This window comes from Bos indicus, chromosome 8 (assembly GCF_029378745.1).
Source record: "Bos indicus isolate NIAB-ARS_2022 breed Sahiwal x Tharparkar chromosome 8, NIAB-ARS_B.indTharparkar_mat_pri_1.0, whole genome shotgun sequence".
Classification (NCBI taxonomy): Eukaryota; Metazoa; Chordata; class Mammalia; order Artiodactyla; family Bovidae; genus Bos; species Bos indicus.
The window spans coordinates 79,428,650-79,443,968 of record NC_091767.1 but is presented as its reverse complement, the minus strand read 5'-3'; the positions used below and the strand labels follow the sequence as shown (position 1 = coordinate 79,443,968).

The 15,319-nt window shown below is 37.1% G+C and overlaps 1 protein-coding gene across 10 annotated transcripts in view; it reads left to right on the top strand.

Moving 5' to 3' along the window:
- TUT7 (terminal uridylyl transferase 7) overlaps positions 1 to 15,319 on the top strand; it is a 58,758-nt gene that overhangs the window by 42,119 nt on the left and 1,320 nt on the right. For 4 of the 10 annotated variants that reach the window (XM_019966518.2, XM_070795071.1, XM_019966519.2 and 1 more), the window contains 3 exons: positions 538 to 653; positions 2,085 to 2,410; positions 5,100 to 5,510. In XM_019966518.2, coding sequence (XP_019822077.2) covers positions 538 to 653; positions 2,085 to 2,410; positions 5,100 to 5,395 — 738 coding nt within the window. In that variant the 3' untranslated portion in view covers positions 5,396 to 5,510. The other 6 variants (XM_070795069.1, XM_070795070.1, XM_070795074.1 and 3 more) reach the window with 6 other exon arrangements.

Genomic DNA, 15,319 nt, shown 5'->3' with positions numbered 1-15,319 from the left:
GGTGGGGCCCAATACTGCATGTCGTGCAAACCCCCAGGTGATGCCACCTCTGCTGGTACCCAGCTTCATTTCAGTGGTAAGGAGGCTAGAATCCAGGCCCTTGTCTTTCCTTTCCTCTGATACTTTGCTTCAGAAGCCACAGCAAAGCAACACATAGCTTCTTTCTTTTTAGGTTTTAGCCTTTTCTTTTTATGAGAAAATGAAGTTTTTGTACCTGGCCGCAGTTTTCCCCAAGTCCTAGGAAACTGACTCACAGGCATATGTAATGCTCATGTTTAGAGTTGTGCTGAGGGAAAAGATAGGGTTAAAGTGTTCTTCACGGTGAAAAGGAATGAACCAAAATGAATTCAGGTAAACCTATCCTGAATTACACTTCTTAGTGATTTTAGATTTTTGGATTTAAACAGTATAATAATAATTATTAAAAATAATGATTTGTCAGTGTTGAGATATAAGATCCCTGATTGATACTGGTTAGTTTTTGTGTTTGGATCTGATATTAGTAGTTTAGGTTTTTATGTATTTATATTCTGCTAGGAGTACTTTTTTGATCCAGATGTACTAACTGAAGGAGAGCTGGCCCCAAATGATAGATGTTGCCGCATTTGTGGGAAAATCGGACACTTCATGAAGGACTGTCCTATGAGGAGAAAGTAAGTGAACATTCAAAAGGGTGGTTTTGTTTTTATTTTCTTACTGTACCAGTTTTCAAATGAGGTTCTCTTGTACCAGGAAATAAACTTATATTAAACCCAGAAGTTCTCAGATAACTTTGAGATTTTTTACAAGGAAAATGAAGTGATTTAAAACCTGGCTTTAAGTCAGATAGCTAGGATTAACTTGAGTGTACAGGAGACAGTCTTCCAGGCCTCATCCCTTTTCCTAATTTTGGGCACATCCCTAATCACCCCTTGATCATTTGATTATTACGCTGTCCAACAAGGATGGAAGAGCAGAAGAGGAAACTGAAATTCTTCCATTTTACAGCAGTGAGAAGTCCAGAATCATTTCAGTCATTGAAAAGTAAAATGGGTTTGTTTTTAGGATCTCAGTTATATTCTGATGCACAATATCTGGGGTGTACTGTGTGGGAATTTAGACTCAGTAATACTGTACTGTGCTATAGGACCCTTCACTTGTATTCATTTTAATTCTTAATAATTGTTGTGGTGACCTACTCGATTTGGTCATCATGCTTTCTTCTGATAATGTTTTCAGGAGAGCAAAGGGAGATGTTTTTGGTTGCTTGCTTGGGACATGTTTTGTGGTCGTGGTATTTTTAAGTGGATGATAATATTCTCATTTAAAAACATGGTACTTACATCACCATCTGGAATTCGAGGCTCTTATTTATTACTTTTATTTTTTATTCAGATAATAGCCACTGATTCTGTAGGGAAAGGAAAAAATAATTTTGACAATTTAAGAGCACAAAGCTCCTTCTAACCATTGTTCCATTGTGAACCTAAAGTTTTGTGTCTCAAGTTTCCAGTGCTAGTAAAGAATTCTGCTGCTGCTGCCGTTAAGTCACTTCAGTCGTGTCTGACTCTGTGCAATCCCATAGACAGCAGCCCACCAGGCTCCCTGTCCCTGGGATTCTCCAGGCAAGAGCACTGGAGAGGGTTGCCATTTCCTTCTCCAATGCATGAAAGTGAAAAATGAAAGTGAAGTCACTCAGTCGTGTCCGACTCTTAGCGACCCCTAGTGGGCCAGAAAGTTTTAAGAAATCATTCCAAAGATAATTTGAGTTTCATAACATCAGTACCAGAGTAGGTATTAAGGAGTTCCGCTAATTGCAAAAACTGGTTTCACAGCATTAGAGTAATTGTGAAAATGAACAACTACACCCTTAAGCTCTGAGGGTACTTTTTAACACATTATTAACCAGAGACGTATTAATGCCACAGGTGATAGTTTCTGCAGAAATCCCCCAGTCAAAAATATGTTAATAGAGAAGATGGACTTAAATTCTTATTTTTCCCTCTGATGCCTTCTGTATCTAGTTGTCTCCTAACCTGGAGGGGTCTTAATACTTTGTTAGGTTTCTGTTCAGATTTTTCCTACTAGTATTATATCTTCTACAGAGTGAGGCGACGGCGAGATCAGGAAGATACCCTGAACCAAAGATACCCCGAGAACAAAGACAAAAGAAGCAAAGAAGATAAAGAAATTCAAAACAAGTACACAGAGAGAGAGGTATCAACAAAAGAAGATAAACCCATGCAGTGTACACCTCAGAAAGCCAAGCCATTGAGGGCAGCTGCTGAGCCAGGGAGAGAAAAAATCCTCAGGCCACCAGTGGAAAAGTGGAAGAGACAGGAGGACAGAGACTTAAGAGAAAAACGTTGTTTTATTTGTGGAAGAGAAGGGCACATTAAAAAGGAATGCCCTCAGTTTAAAGGCTCTTCAGGTATGGATGCCCATCATGCCTTGATGTTTGCACTCACATCTCAAGGGAAATCTCTTTTTTAGGGTTCTTAACTATTTTAGTTATATGTACAGATCTATTTACTGGATAAGATTTTGTTTTTCAGAAGGTAAACCCACCTCCCCCACCTTTACTTCTAATTCTCTATGTGTTTTTAAACACTTACTCCTGGTTTTTTTAAGAGGCTTGTCAGTCTGGTTGATTCGGATAAGTTTGGTTGACTTTTCAGATAAGATTATCAATGAATTGAAGACCTAGTAATCCCCAGTACTTAAAAAATGTAACTTAAGACAGGGGTCCCCAGCACCCCCCAGGCCATGGACCAGTACTGGTCTGTGACCTGTTAGGAACAGGGCTGCACAGTGGGAAGTGAGCAGTGGGTGAGCAAGTGAAGCTTCGTGTGCTGCTCTCCATCACTCCCCATGGCTGTCATTACCTCCTGAACTACCACCGCCCTGCCCACCGTCCACCATCCCCCAGTACCCAGGCCATGGAAAAATTGTCTTCCATGAAACTGGTCCCTGGTACCAGAAAGGTTAGGGACTGCTGACCTAATTGACCAGAAAACAAGCTACCACTTACTTGAGCTTTCCCAACTATATTATGTACATTTCTGAAATGGAAGAGCCATGGGTAGGCATAGCTGAAGTGATCTCAGGACACCATACTTTGTGTGCAGGAGCCACTTATATTGTTGTGTAAACACATGTGCTCACAGCTAAAAAGGGGAGTAGAAGAAGGGTGACAGAGTTAACAGTGCCTCTACTGCAGACAATTCCCTTTGCATCTCATCATTCCTTCAGTGAGCATGTTACTCTTACAATGAGGAAGAAAGTATTTTCTGTCTATAGTTGAACATCATCCATAGATCTTGCCCCTGTAAGTTGTTGGATCTTAATTTGCTTTTTCTATGAAATGGGTGAAGCATCTGTTTGGGGCGTATTTTTAACAGACTTAAAAGTAAGGGTACCTTGGAGAGGGGAGGGTAAGTTACAGTTTACAAGGCAGTTTATACACTCTCAGTTTTTTCTCAGAAAAAACCTGTGAAAGTGGATGAAATTTATTTAGCATAAAAATGAAACCCTGAGAAATAATGTTTTTTTATTAAAGTAGTGACTCTGTTCATGTCCTCAACTGTTAAGTGTTCATGGACAGCATAAAAAACGTCAGCACTGAAAGTTTCCTTAAAATACTCACTCTAGTCCTTGTCGTTCCTGGAAACACTGATACCTCTCTTCCACTTTATGATACCATATCAGCAATATAGTATCTCTTTTTTTAAGATAGGAAAGTTTAGATCAGCCATCCTTATTTTTTTAAATGAGCTTTATATAAAAAGTTCTTAAATTGTTTTATTATTAATTTTAAAATACAGTGTAAATGTTTATGAAATGTTTTTACAGCTTCAGCTTGTCCTACTTCTAAGGAATTCAAACTTTTATTGCCCTCACAAGGGACATATAGCAGAATAAAATGATGTTATAATTATAAGGGTAAAATGTTTAAAAGAAATTAAAAGCAATAGCTAACGTTCATTGAGCACTTTCAGTGGGTCAGGCACTATTTAAGTACTTTACATGGGTAAACTCGTCTAATTTTCACCAGAGCCCCATTAACTGTGGTATTATTTTGATATCCTCAGTTACAGATGAGGAAACTGTAAACAGTATATATAGATAAAATGTAATACAGTCTCATCAAAATTCCTTTTGTAGGCTCCCCTTCAGAACAGCTCACTGTCTGCTTTTACTCAGAGCAGGAAGTACATGGGCATTGCCTTCCTCTTTGGTACAGCAAAGTGGTGCAGGGATGCTCCTGCACTCCCCCGGCTGGATGGATCTCTTCTTACTAGCTCGTAGCAAGTTTTAAGTTGCCAGTAGTAAGTGGAGTAAATAAAATAAGTAAAGCTCTCAAAATAGTAAAAATAGGGAATTCCCTGGCGGTCAAGTGGTTTGAACTTGGCACTTTTACTGCCGTGGGCCTGGGTTCAATCCCTGGTCAGGGAACTAAGATCCTACCAAAATTTTTAAAACATAGAGCAATGATCCTGGCCATCTAGAGGTTAGCAGCCAATCAAGAGGGACAGGGAATGTCCTGGGACACGGATGAGGTATTATCAAATGTACAGAAAACACTAGAATCTTGGTTCCTTCAGACTGCCATGTTTTCATATTAAATCGGGTAGTCATAATGTAAAACAAAAAGAGGAAGGGCTTCCCTGGTATCTCAAACAGTAAAGAATCTGCCTGCAATGCAGGAGACCTGGGTTCAATTCCTGAGTCAGGAAGATCCCCTGGAGAAGGGAATGGCTACCCACTCCAGTATTCTTGCCAGGAGAATTCCAGAACAGCCTGGCAGGCTACAGTCCATAGGTATACAAAGAGTCAGACACGACTGAGCGACTAACACACACACACACAGTAAAAGGAATTAAAAGAGGAGTGGAGCTAAAGTATGGTGAATTTCCTCCAATAGCAATTAAAAATAATCAGCTTCTGTCTAAAGATTATGTTCTTCCATTTCATTTCTTCTAATACATTAGAATTTTGTCCACATAATAATTTGAGTAGAGCTTCTGTCATCTCAACAGAAAATCTTTCTGTGAAAGTTTGAAACAGGGCCACTGCTTTCAGTTTAAAGTAGGAACAAAAAGTGCTCATTTCTTTCTCAGGTCTGTCTAAATCAGATTGTGTATTTGGATCCCCTTCTTCACCTAACCCTTTGAGACCAGCTGGCACATTTGTTCAGGTAAACCTAGCTCAGACCCGAGCAGGAAACCCTCCCGTCTCTGCCTCTCCCGCAAACACTCTGAGTACGAGCAGCTCTGGGCCAGGTGCTCGGGAGGGGCTGGGCAGTTCAGGTGGCTCCTCCACTCTGCCTGAGGTGCCGTGTGCGGTGAGCTTGCTGTGCACCGGCTGCCCGGCGTGCCTTTCGGGGTCCTGCAGATGTGTCTTGCTTGTCGATTAACTTGCAAAGTTCTGCCACCCACATGCCTAATTTCAGCTCTCCTTGGATTTGGTTACAGTTTTCAGACTGTTTCGGATGCTGTTCCTTTCGACTTTGTAAACCAGTCTATTTCGTTTTTTAGGCAGTGCTTTTACATGAAGACCAAAAGCAACAAAAAACATCTATATTTTTGAGTCCCCAGTCAGGTATGTGGGCTTTTTAAAAAAACAAATGTGTGTTGTTTTATTTACTGCATAGCGTACCACATGCCTTTTGAGGCACTTCCTTTGAATAAGTGGTTTTAACAGCGATTGGACATCAGAATAACTTGGGGAGCTTTTAAAAATACACTTGCCCTCGACCTTCATTTCCCAAATCAGATTCTTCGAGGGTTAGGCTTAAGCCTGTTTTTGTTTTTCTTTTTAAATGTTCTAGGTGATTCTTATATTATACCATCCTTGAATAGGAACCATAGGGAACCATAGTCTCTAATTATTTGTTCCTCTTCTACACTTTTTGTTTCTGCTTTGAAATTGCCACTGTCTTGTCAGCAGTGTATTCTCCTCATGGAGATTATTTGCCACCAAAGAAAGTAATTGTGGGCCTGAACACTCTGTCTCAACTATGTCACTTATTTTCTGGTTCCTTCAACAAATATTAAGCTACACCTCCCACCCACCCGCCCCCTCCAAGTGTGGGGTGTGGGCCTAAATACTGAAGATAAAAGCCCCTTCTCTCATTTACTCTGCCTTCTTGTCAGAAAAGACACAGACATATTTCATGTGGCGACAGATGTTAAAAAATATAAAGAAGGAAACGGAAAAGAGAATGATGGGAAGGAGGCAGCTTCTGATAAAGTAACATTTCAGCAAAGAATCAAAGTAAAAGGAAGACGCAAGTCAAGAAGAACTTGGATTTAGACTCTTACAACAGAGCTGAAAACAGTTTTGTCCCAAGTGGTGACACTAAGCCGGATGAGGGAGAGGAGGGTAACTGGAGCTGAGGTCAGGGTACACGACTGTGGGTCACACAGCTCCTTCAGCAGTGGCAGGGATGGGTTTTTTTCTCTACATGAGAGGGGCAGCTGTTGGAGGCAAAGGAGTGGTAGAACTGTCTTAAAAGGTTCACTATGACTGCTGAGGAGGCAAGGGTGAAAAACCAACAAGGAGGCTCCTTCTGTAGTTCAGGGGAGAGATGAGGACAGCTTGGACAGGGGTGGAAGGGATGGAGGAAGTGAGGTCTGCTCATCTCCTGGAGACTTTAAAGGTAGTACCGACATGATAATTGATGAGTTGGATGATAAGACATGACAGAAAATCGTGAGATTTTGAGACTCAGAGGTGACACTGTGATTTTTTGTCCTGAGCAGCTAGAAGAGTGAAGTTTGAATTTCCTGTGCTGAGGAACCATGAGGAAGAACAGATTATGGGGAGAAATAGAGTTCAGCTTTAAATGTGTAAGTTTTAAGAGACCTGCTGGATATTGTGGTAGAGGTATTGAATAGCCAAGTAGATATAGGAAGGAGCCTGGCATTTAGAACAGAAGTCCCATCTGCAGATACAAATTTGAGGATGATCAGTATGTAATTGATGATAGTTAAGCCCTGGATCTGACTGCAGTCACGTAGGAAATACATGCAGATAGAAAAGAGAAAAGCATGTAGAGGCTTAGGCAAAATAAAGGAGACAGAAACACACCCCCAGAAAAAAATGTTTAACAGTGGGGATGGAGAAGCAGCAAGTTTGATCTTTTAATGGAGTTTTAATATAGAAAGTGCCTCAAAGAGGGGGCAGTTGGCTTTATGCAAATTGCTTCTGACAGGTCTGTTCAACGAGGACTGAGAATGCTGCATTTTATTTGGCAACACAGAAGTCCCTCACTGTGACTTTGAAAAGAGCCATTTCTTTGAAATAGGGGGCAGAAAAACCTGATTGTAGGGAGTTGTGCTGAGAAGTGCTGGAAGAATTATAGGGTACCTGACCTCAGCTATGGCTGCATAGTGCCAGGGCCCCCATCCCTACCCAGTCCCCCCAGGCCCAAGGAAAGATGCTAAAAGGGAGGGGAAAATAGGATGCTATGAAGGCCTCTCTTGGTGTTTCAAGAGTAGTTTTAATCCTGAAATAGAAGGGAGAAATTTGAAGAGTAAAAGAAAAATCAAAGTAACTTTAACATATAATGAATCACTTTTTCAGCTTTTTTTTTTTTTAAGGACATGAAACTATAAATCATGATGCAAACCTCTGGCCTTTAGACACTTAACTAGTTTTGTTTAATATCTCTTTCTCTTCCCCTCTCTAATTTTCAATAAAGTAGGATTAAAGAAGGGAAATTGTTTAAAAGAAATAGAGCATGTGTACTCTTTTTAAATTGATTGTATAGTTGGTGAGAAAAGTTTTGGAAATTTTAAAGCTTCATTGATAAAACCTGACAGTTTTATATATAATGTAAAACAAGCCGCCTATTTTGTGGTCAGCTTTTATGTGTTGTATGTTACTGCTAAGGTGCAAATAATGTTTGCTTGTAGGTTGGAGAGATGCCTGTGTTAGTTATAAAGAATGAAGAGGCTAAGCCATCTCTCCAATCAGGTGTCAGTTTCTGAGAGAGAGTGCTCCCAGAGCCTCGGCAGCCTCCCCAGCCCCGCAGCAGATAAGAGCTCTTCCCTGCTGTCGCCAGCCCAGGCTGCAATAAGCCAGGGCGCTGTGGTCTCACCCTGGGAAAGCTAAGGAAGCTCCAGGCGAAGGGCATTTGGTTGTCTCTACTTCGAATGTTAACAAGGAAAATAAATTGAATTATTAAATTATTTAAGTACTTTTTAAGATGAATTATCTCAAGTATATAAAATGATCTTCTTAGAAATAGGCATTTATTTTTATAATACGTGAATATTTTACAGTTGTGTTTTTTTAATGATTGGGAAAAACATTCAAAATGGCATCAAGTTTCTCTACAATCAGACTGAGGTAGGACGTCCCAAAGAGAAACAGAAATCTTCAAAGAATTGTCACACTTACCCAAAAGGGGAACGTGGTATCCATGAAAGGTGAAGACATAGGAGATTGTGTAAGAACAGGCAAGAGCAGCTCTTTCCTGGGAAGGTTTTGTAATTGTTCTCATTGGAATGCATGGACTTAAAAATAAAAAAAGTTCTACTGGGAAAACCCTCAAAATGAAATAGAGTGAAATGAGAATGGGGTCTGTTCTGAGAGGATTTGATTGACAGTGGGAGTAGCCATGAAACACGGAGGAGGAGATTGACAAGCTGCCTTGGAAGCTACTTTGGCAAATGAAAGTGTATTGGAGACAGACTCCACTGCAGTTTGTGGGGTTGTTTCCCATAGATCCTCTGAGAGTTTGAAGGTCACATAGTTAACAGATGTAAAGAAGCCAAAAGACTTGTTTTTACAAGCTTCAGCCTCGAATAGGCATTTCCAGAACACTTTACTTAAGAAAATACTGGTCCGTCCTTAGTTGAGATTTGTTTTGTCAAAGATAAGATGTTTATGAATAACAGCTTTTGCCGTCAGATTGCACAGTGTGATTTCTAGCTGTGATGTTATCCTCCATTGCTTCAGTTTCCTCTTCTGTTAAAGGGGATAATAATAATACTAATCTTGTGGGACTGTTGCAAAATCTATGTAAAAGCACTTAGAACAGTACCTGCATGATTTGAGAGCAGAGGTTGGTGGGCGCCAGTGGCGTTTGGTGTTCTGCAGGACATCTGTCAGCATTGCTTATGCTAAAGATTTTACGCATCTTGAAAGTAAAATTTTAATATAATTTCTTAAGTGGGGGATAAGTACAGATGTTAGACATATACCTAGAAATGGCAATACCAATTGACAGTAGGCTAGGATTTCAGTAAATTATCTTCTGAGTGAAAGATTTACATATTTATAAATCTTTTGAGTAACCATAAAACTTAAGCTTACTACAGAAAAAAAAATGTTATTGCAATAAATAAGGTTTGCTTTCTACCAGGAAAAAAAAAAATCACAGGTGGTTAAAACTTATCTTTTCTAATAAACTCTTCAAGTTAATGACAACTGTTAATACTGTCAAATTTATCCATGAAAAATTTATACAAGTTATGTATGTTGTTCTGTGAAATGTCTCAACATTAAGTAGGATTAAGTTTCCAGAAAGCTCTTTCTTTTCACAGACTATTTATCTGTGATGCGTGGGTGGTTTCCTAAGGAGAAGCTGCTAGTGTGTACAGCCCCTGCTCTTCCGCAATAGCTGAATTGACCTTAGAAGACAGAGGTGAGCTCCTCTGAGCTCCAGGTGTCCCGTTTATAAAATTGGCAAAAGCACCATCTGTCTCGGGCTGCTGTGCTTAAAGCAGCCACCCACATCCAATAATCAACCAAGTTCTCTTTCCTCTCCTGATACTTCCTCCATTCCACTAAGCTGCATATTGTTCTGAGTCTCAAATGAGACAGCAGTAGATAGAAGATCCCACAAGTTTCCTTGCTCTTTTCCTCCCTCCCTCACATACACACACTAACAGTGCCTTAGATGTTCAGTAAGTTTTATTGATTAGAGGTGGACTCATTTTGACAGAGTAAAGAAGAGTGGGACTGTGATCAAGAACATGAGCTTTAAAGTCAGACTTACTCTAGTTTGACATCCAGCCCAATCATTTACTAGCTTTGTTACCTCTGTCACGTTAGTGAGCCTCTCTGCCTCAGTTTCCTTGTCCATAAATTGGGGCTAATAGCTCACAGGGCAACTGTAAGGATTAGTTTCATATATGTAAAACCCTTTACACTGTATCCGGCACACATCACTCGATAAATTATTACTACTCTTATTGCTGTAGTTAACAGAAAGTCTCCAACTATGCTCTGACTGTCTAACTCCTAGGACAAATACATAATGAAAACTTTTAACGAAAGAAGAGTATGTGGAGATTGAAGAACCATAGTCATAAACTGTTCGGTATGGAGAATCTCAAGACTAACATTTTTCTATTTCTTAATCCACTACTGTTTTTTGGAAAGAAAATTATTTTTCAGAAGAAACTACCTCTGTGTCTTTGTTTATTCCATTTTAATCCAAGGGTTTGAAATTTTAAATATTGGAGATGCTATAAGAGATTGGTGAATATCTTTTCTCCTTTATGATAATGTATACTTTTTTCCTTGACGAGAATGTTATAGCTTACTTATTAAAAACAAAAGCACAGTGGTCTTTATGACAGTAAATTTAAAATAATAGAAGCACTTTTTATTCAGTGAATATATAGGAAGATCTTATCAGTGAATATATAGATCATTGTTTTTCATACCCTTCTTGATATTCCAGTATATGAACATACATTATGTATTTAACCATTCTTTATTAATGGAACTAGTTCTCTTCAAATATTTGTTATATCAGTGTCTTCAAAACTTTTTTGCTTGCATACTCGCTCCCAAAATGTTGAACCACCCATAAATCTCCTTGTATGTGTTTAAGTTGACATCTGTTTTTCATCGTAGTTGCAAAACATGTAATTTCTGGAGGTTTTTTTAAAAATACTGGCATTTTTAAAACAAAACTTTTAAATCAGTCTTTTTAAATGTATCAAATGAAATATAAATATTATTGCAGAAATTTTACATCTTTTTTTTTTCTCCTTGAATTCTTTTGTTTCACTTCCATGGAATTTTATCTTAAGATGATATATTTTTATCATATATATTTCAAGCATTTTATTGACTGGCCCACAAAAGTGTTCATATAAATTGAATTTTTCAGCTTTTTGTTAAATCTCAAAGTGTAAAAATGTCTTCTAAATTGTTTTTATAGTTGGTAGAAGAATATAATTGACCAAAACCAATGTTACAAATTTTGATTAAAAATTGCTTCCTATGTTTACTTACTGAAAATGCCTTTCATTTAATTAGATGAGATTTTTATCCCATGCATTCATTTATCTTCGGAGTAGTACTGCTTACTGCATGAATGAAACAGTGAATCATTTCTATTCCTAATCTTTTTGTTTTATACTTCATAAACATTGTGAAGCCTCATTAGTCTTTATAATGGCATATTAAAAGGGATAGAAAGGGGTTTTGGAGTCTGGGAGGGGAAGAGACACAGCAGTGCCACTCAGTTGTTTCCATTCCTTTTTAATCAAATCACCAAAAAATCACGTAAATCGTATCATCAGAAGTTATTCTGATGGGCATCAGCTATCAGTGCAATTTTATGAAAGCTAAATTTGGGCTTTTATTAGATGTATTCCCATTTTGCTACAGATCCCAGCATTTTGTGTGCTTCTCTGCCTCCCAAGGGTTTTTTTTTTTCACCCTAGGGTAATGTGCCACATTAAGAGATGAATGGTTAGAACACACGTGTCTCTCTCTCTCTCTATCTTGTGAAAGGGTAAAGAGAAAGTGGTATGATTCCTGAGAACCACCCCAAAGCCTGGTCCACAAAGACATTCTCAGAAAGAACTCAGATAAAAATTGAAGCATGTGGGCAGCTCTCTTAAAACTCTACCCACTTGTCCTCTTACGCTGTTCAGGAATAGCTTAATCCCGTGTACCCAAGGTGGAAGACCACTGTCTATATAAAACACTGCAACGCCAGTTTGCATATTTGTCTAGTTATTTCCTCAGGACAAATCCCACTTAGGAGAATAATAGATTTAAAAGTAACCATACTTTGATGGTGATGCCAATAATGCCACATTGTGATTGTGGACAGTTTCAGAGTCAGTCACAATTTTCCCACACGCTTGCATCATTGAGAATAGTCTTTTTTTGCCAGTCTGCTTGAAGTTCTGTTATTACCATTGAATGCTAACAATTTCCCACATTTTCATTTGTATTTCTTCATGTTACATCTTGGTATTTTTGAGTATTCATTTTTGTCTTTAGTTCTTTCTACTTAGAAATTTATTCATGCTTTGTCAAATATGTTACAGTATCCTTCATCACCAGTTTATTATTTTTTCAGCCTCATTTATGATTTATTTTGCCATGCATACACTTGTTCTAGTAGTTTGATCTAGCCAACTTTATGGTAGTTTCGAGTCATGCTTACACATTTTTAAGAATTTCATGTTCTTCCCCCAGATTACATAAAAATTCATATTTTATTTATAGTAGTTTTATCTTTTTTTCTTGACTGAACCGTGTGGCATGCAAGTTCTTAGTTCCCAACCAGGGGATCAAACCCTGCAGTGGAAGCACAGAGTCCCAACCACTGAACCAGGGAAGTCCCATAGTTTTATCTTTTTATGTGTAAATTTTTTTACATGAAGCTTCTTCAGGTATGTTGAGATTTTTATATACATATATACACACACACCCATATATATATATATATATATATATATATATATATATATATATATACACACACACACATACACACACACACAGGGGGTTACATGTTTAAGTGATAAGTAATAAAACTATAAGTATTATTAGAATGGTTTCTTAACATTTGGGCAAAAAATTTTTTAAGATCTAAATAATATAACAACTACTCATCTACTAGAGAATAGGCTTTATTTTTTCATATTTTCTTTTCACTCATTTATTATTAATAAGAATTCAGGTACCCATTCTTTTTTAAACTCTTACATATGTATCCTTTAACATATGTATCCTTTAATATACATATCCTTGGTGAATTTTTAAATTTAAATGACTCACTATATAATATGAATGTTTTATAACTTGATTTTTTATATCTAACAAAATGATTTTGAAATTTATATATGTTATATATGGATTTAGTCTCTCTTTACAGTATTGCATCTTATGAATACAAAATATTTTATGTAAACATCACCTAGTACATGAGCATTTAGATTATGTCTGGTGTTTTGCTGTTAAGCAGTGTTGTAGCGAACACTCTTGTGTGAGTCTTCTTGAGCATATTTGAGAGATTGTATAGGATTTGAGTTCCGAGAAATCAATTTGTTGTGTCGTAGAGCATTTTCATATGTGTATATGTGCCTTTTCAACTTTGTTAGATACTGTCAGATACCCCCTCATTGGCTGAAACAGTTGCCACTTATATCAACAGTGTTTATTCATACAAATATGATGAGTGAAAAAAATACTGTGGTGTTCTAATGGATTTTTTTTTAACTCTGGTGATGCTGAGCACCTTTTTATGTGCTTACTAGCTGTGAATACCATGTATTATTATTATATACATTCTAAATATTTTCCTCCAGTATATCTTGTCTTACATCACTTCAGTTTTTAATTTTGAAATAGATGATTGGTTTTCCCTGATTAGTTTTCATGAACATGTGATTCATGATTTTAGGGTTGTCTTTCAGAAATTGTTCCTCACCTGAAGTTGTAAAGATATCCATCTATATTTTTTTTCTAATAGCTTTAAAACTTTATTTTTCTTATTTAGATCTTGATTCTATCTGGTTGTATGTAGAGTATGAGGTACTGATACAAATTTTTGTCCCTTAAGTGAAAAGCCTTTCCTCAGTACTTCATGCAGTTTAGAATGTCACAGACGGGTATTTTTGACCAATAGACACTCTGTGGTATGAATATGGTATTTATACCTATAGATACTTTGATTCTTCCTGCCATATCACTGATTTTTCACTGTGAGTTGACTCTCAGGATATCTTGCTTTGGAAAGTTTGCTTTCGAGGGGGCATAAGTTTGTTTGCATACTTAATAAGTTGACTTTGGACATTTTAGAAAGTATAGTTTAGGCAAATTGAAAATAAAAGCCATTTATACTTGTCCCATTTTAGAGCATTAACTATTATTTCAGTTTTGGAGATAAAATCTTCCCATCTTTTTACATCAATGTAATGATAATAGTTAGCATTGATTGAGCACTTTCTATGTGCCAGGTACTGTTCGGTTGTTTTACCTATATTAATGTATTTAATCTTTACAGTAACTCCAAGGGGGATAGGTATTATTGTCTTCATTTTACAGATAAGCAAAAATGAGGCAATACATATCTGATTAGTGGTGTTTTTCAAATGTGTTTTTTTAATTAATTTTTAGTTTAATGAAAATTCTTGAGGATTTATAACCTTCATTTTTCATGTTATTAATTATCCTTCTCTGCATACCTAATATGTTATTGTGTTTATAATATAATTAGGCATATTCCAAGTTCTGGACATTTGAGTTATTTGCATGCTTTACAAGGTTTCTCTGGTTTATATGAATATTCCTTTAGCAAAATTTCTGTGTACCTACCTGTCCTCCTGCTCTTCTTTCAGCAGTTAGTGGTTAAGAATTGATACCTTGTTTTACTTTGCATCTCTTTGATTACCCACTGATATTGATTAATTTTTATCTACTTACATGCTTTTTTTTCTCTTTCATATGTTGCTTTTTCTTTCACCAGCTGTCTATTAGTATTTGTCTTTTTTCTATGGATTTGTAATTTCTTTAGTGCTAAGAATAGAAAGCCCTTTTAATAAGTAAAGCATAATGTGGTATACTGAGGAAACTCTTTCCCCCTCCAGAATATTCACTACTTCTTATACTTTGACTCTCTCATATTTAATTCTATAATTCATTTGAAATTAGGTGAGGAGGAAAGGTATGATGTGAGGAAGGAAACTTCTCTATCCCTTTCCTTCCAAAATTACTTGTTTGACAAAATACCAGTTTTGAACAACCCATACTTTCCACCATTGGTTTGAAATGTGTATAATCAATGTGTGTATATCCTTTGTCAGATACTACTTTCTTGTAAGTAATCACTTAAGAATTTTTCAATTTTATTGTTTCATTGAACTATTTGTTTTGACTCCAAAACAAAATTTATTAACTGTTCTGTGGTGTGCATGTAATTAGCAGTCCTCATTTCTGTCCTGCAGCTGTAAATACAATAAATTTCCTTTTTTTCTTTTAAATCAATAAGTTATGGCTACCATGTCACCATTCACAGCTTCATGTCTGCAGAGTAATGACACAAGATATTTATTTCTGACCAAAGAATTCTTTA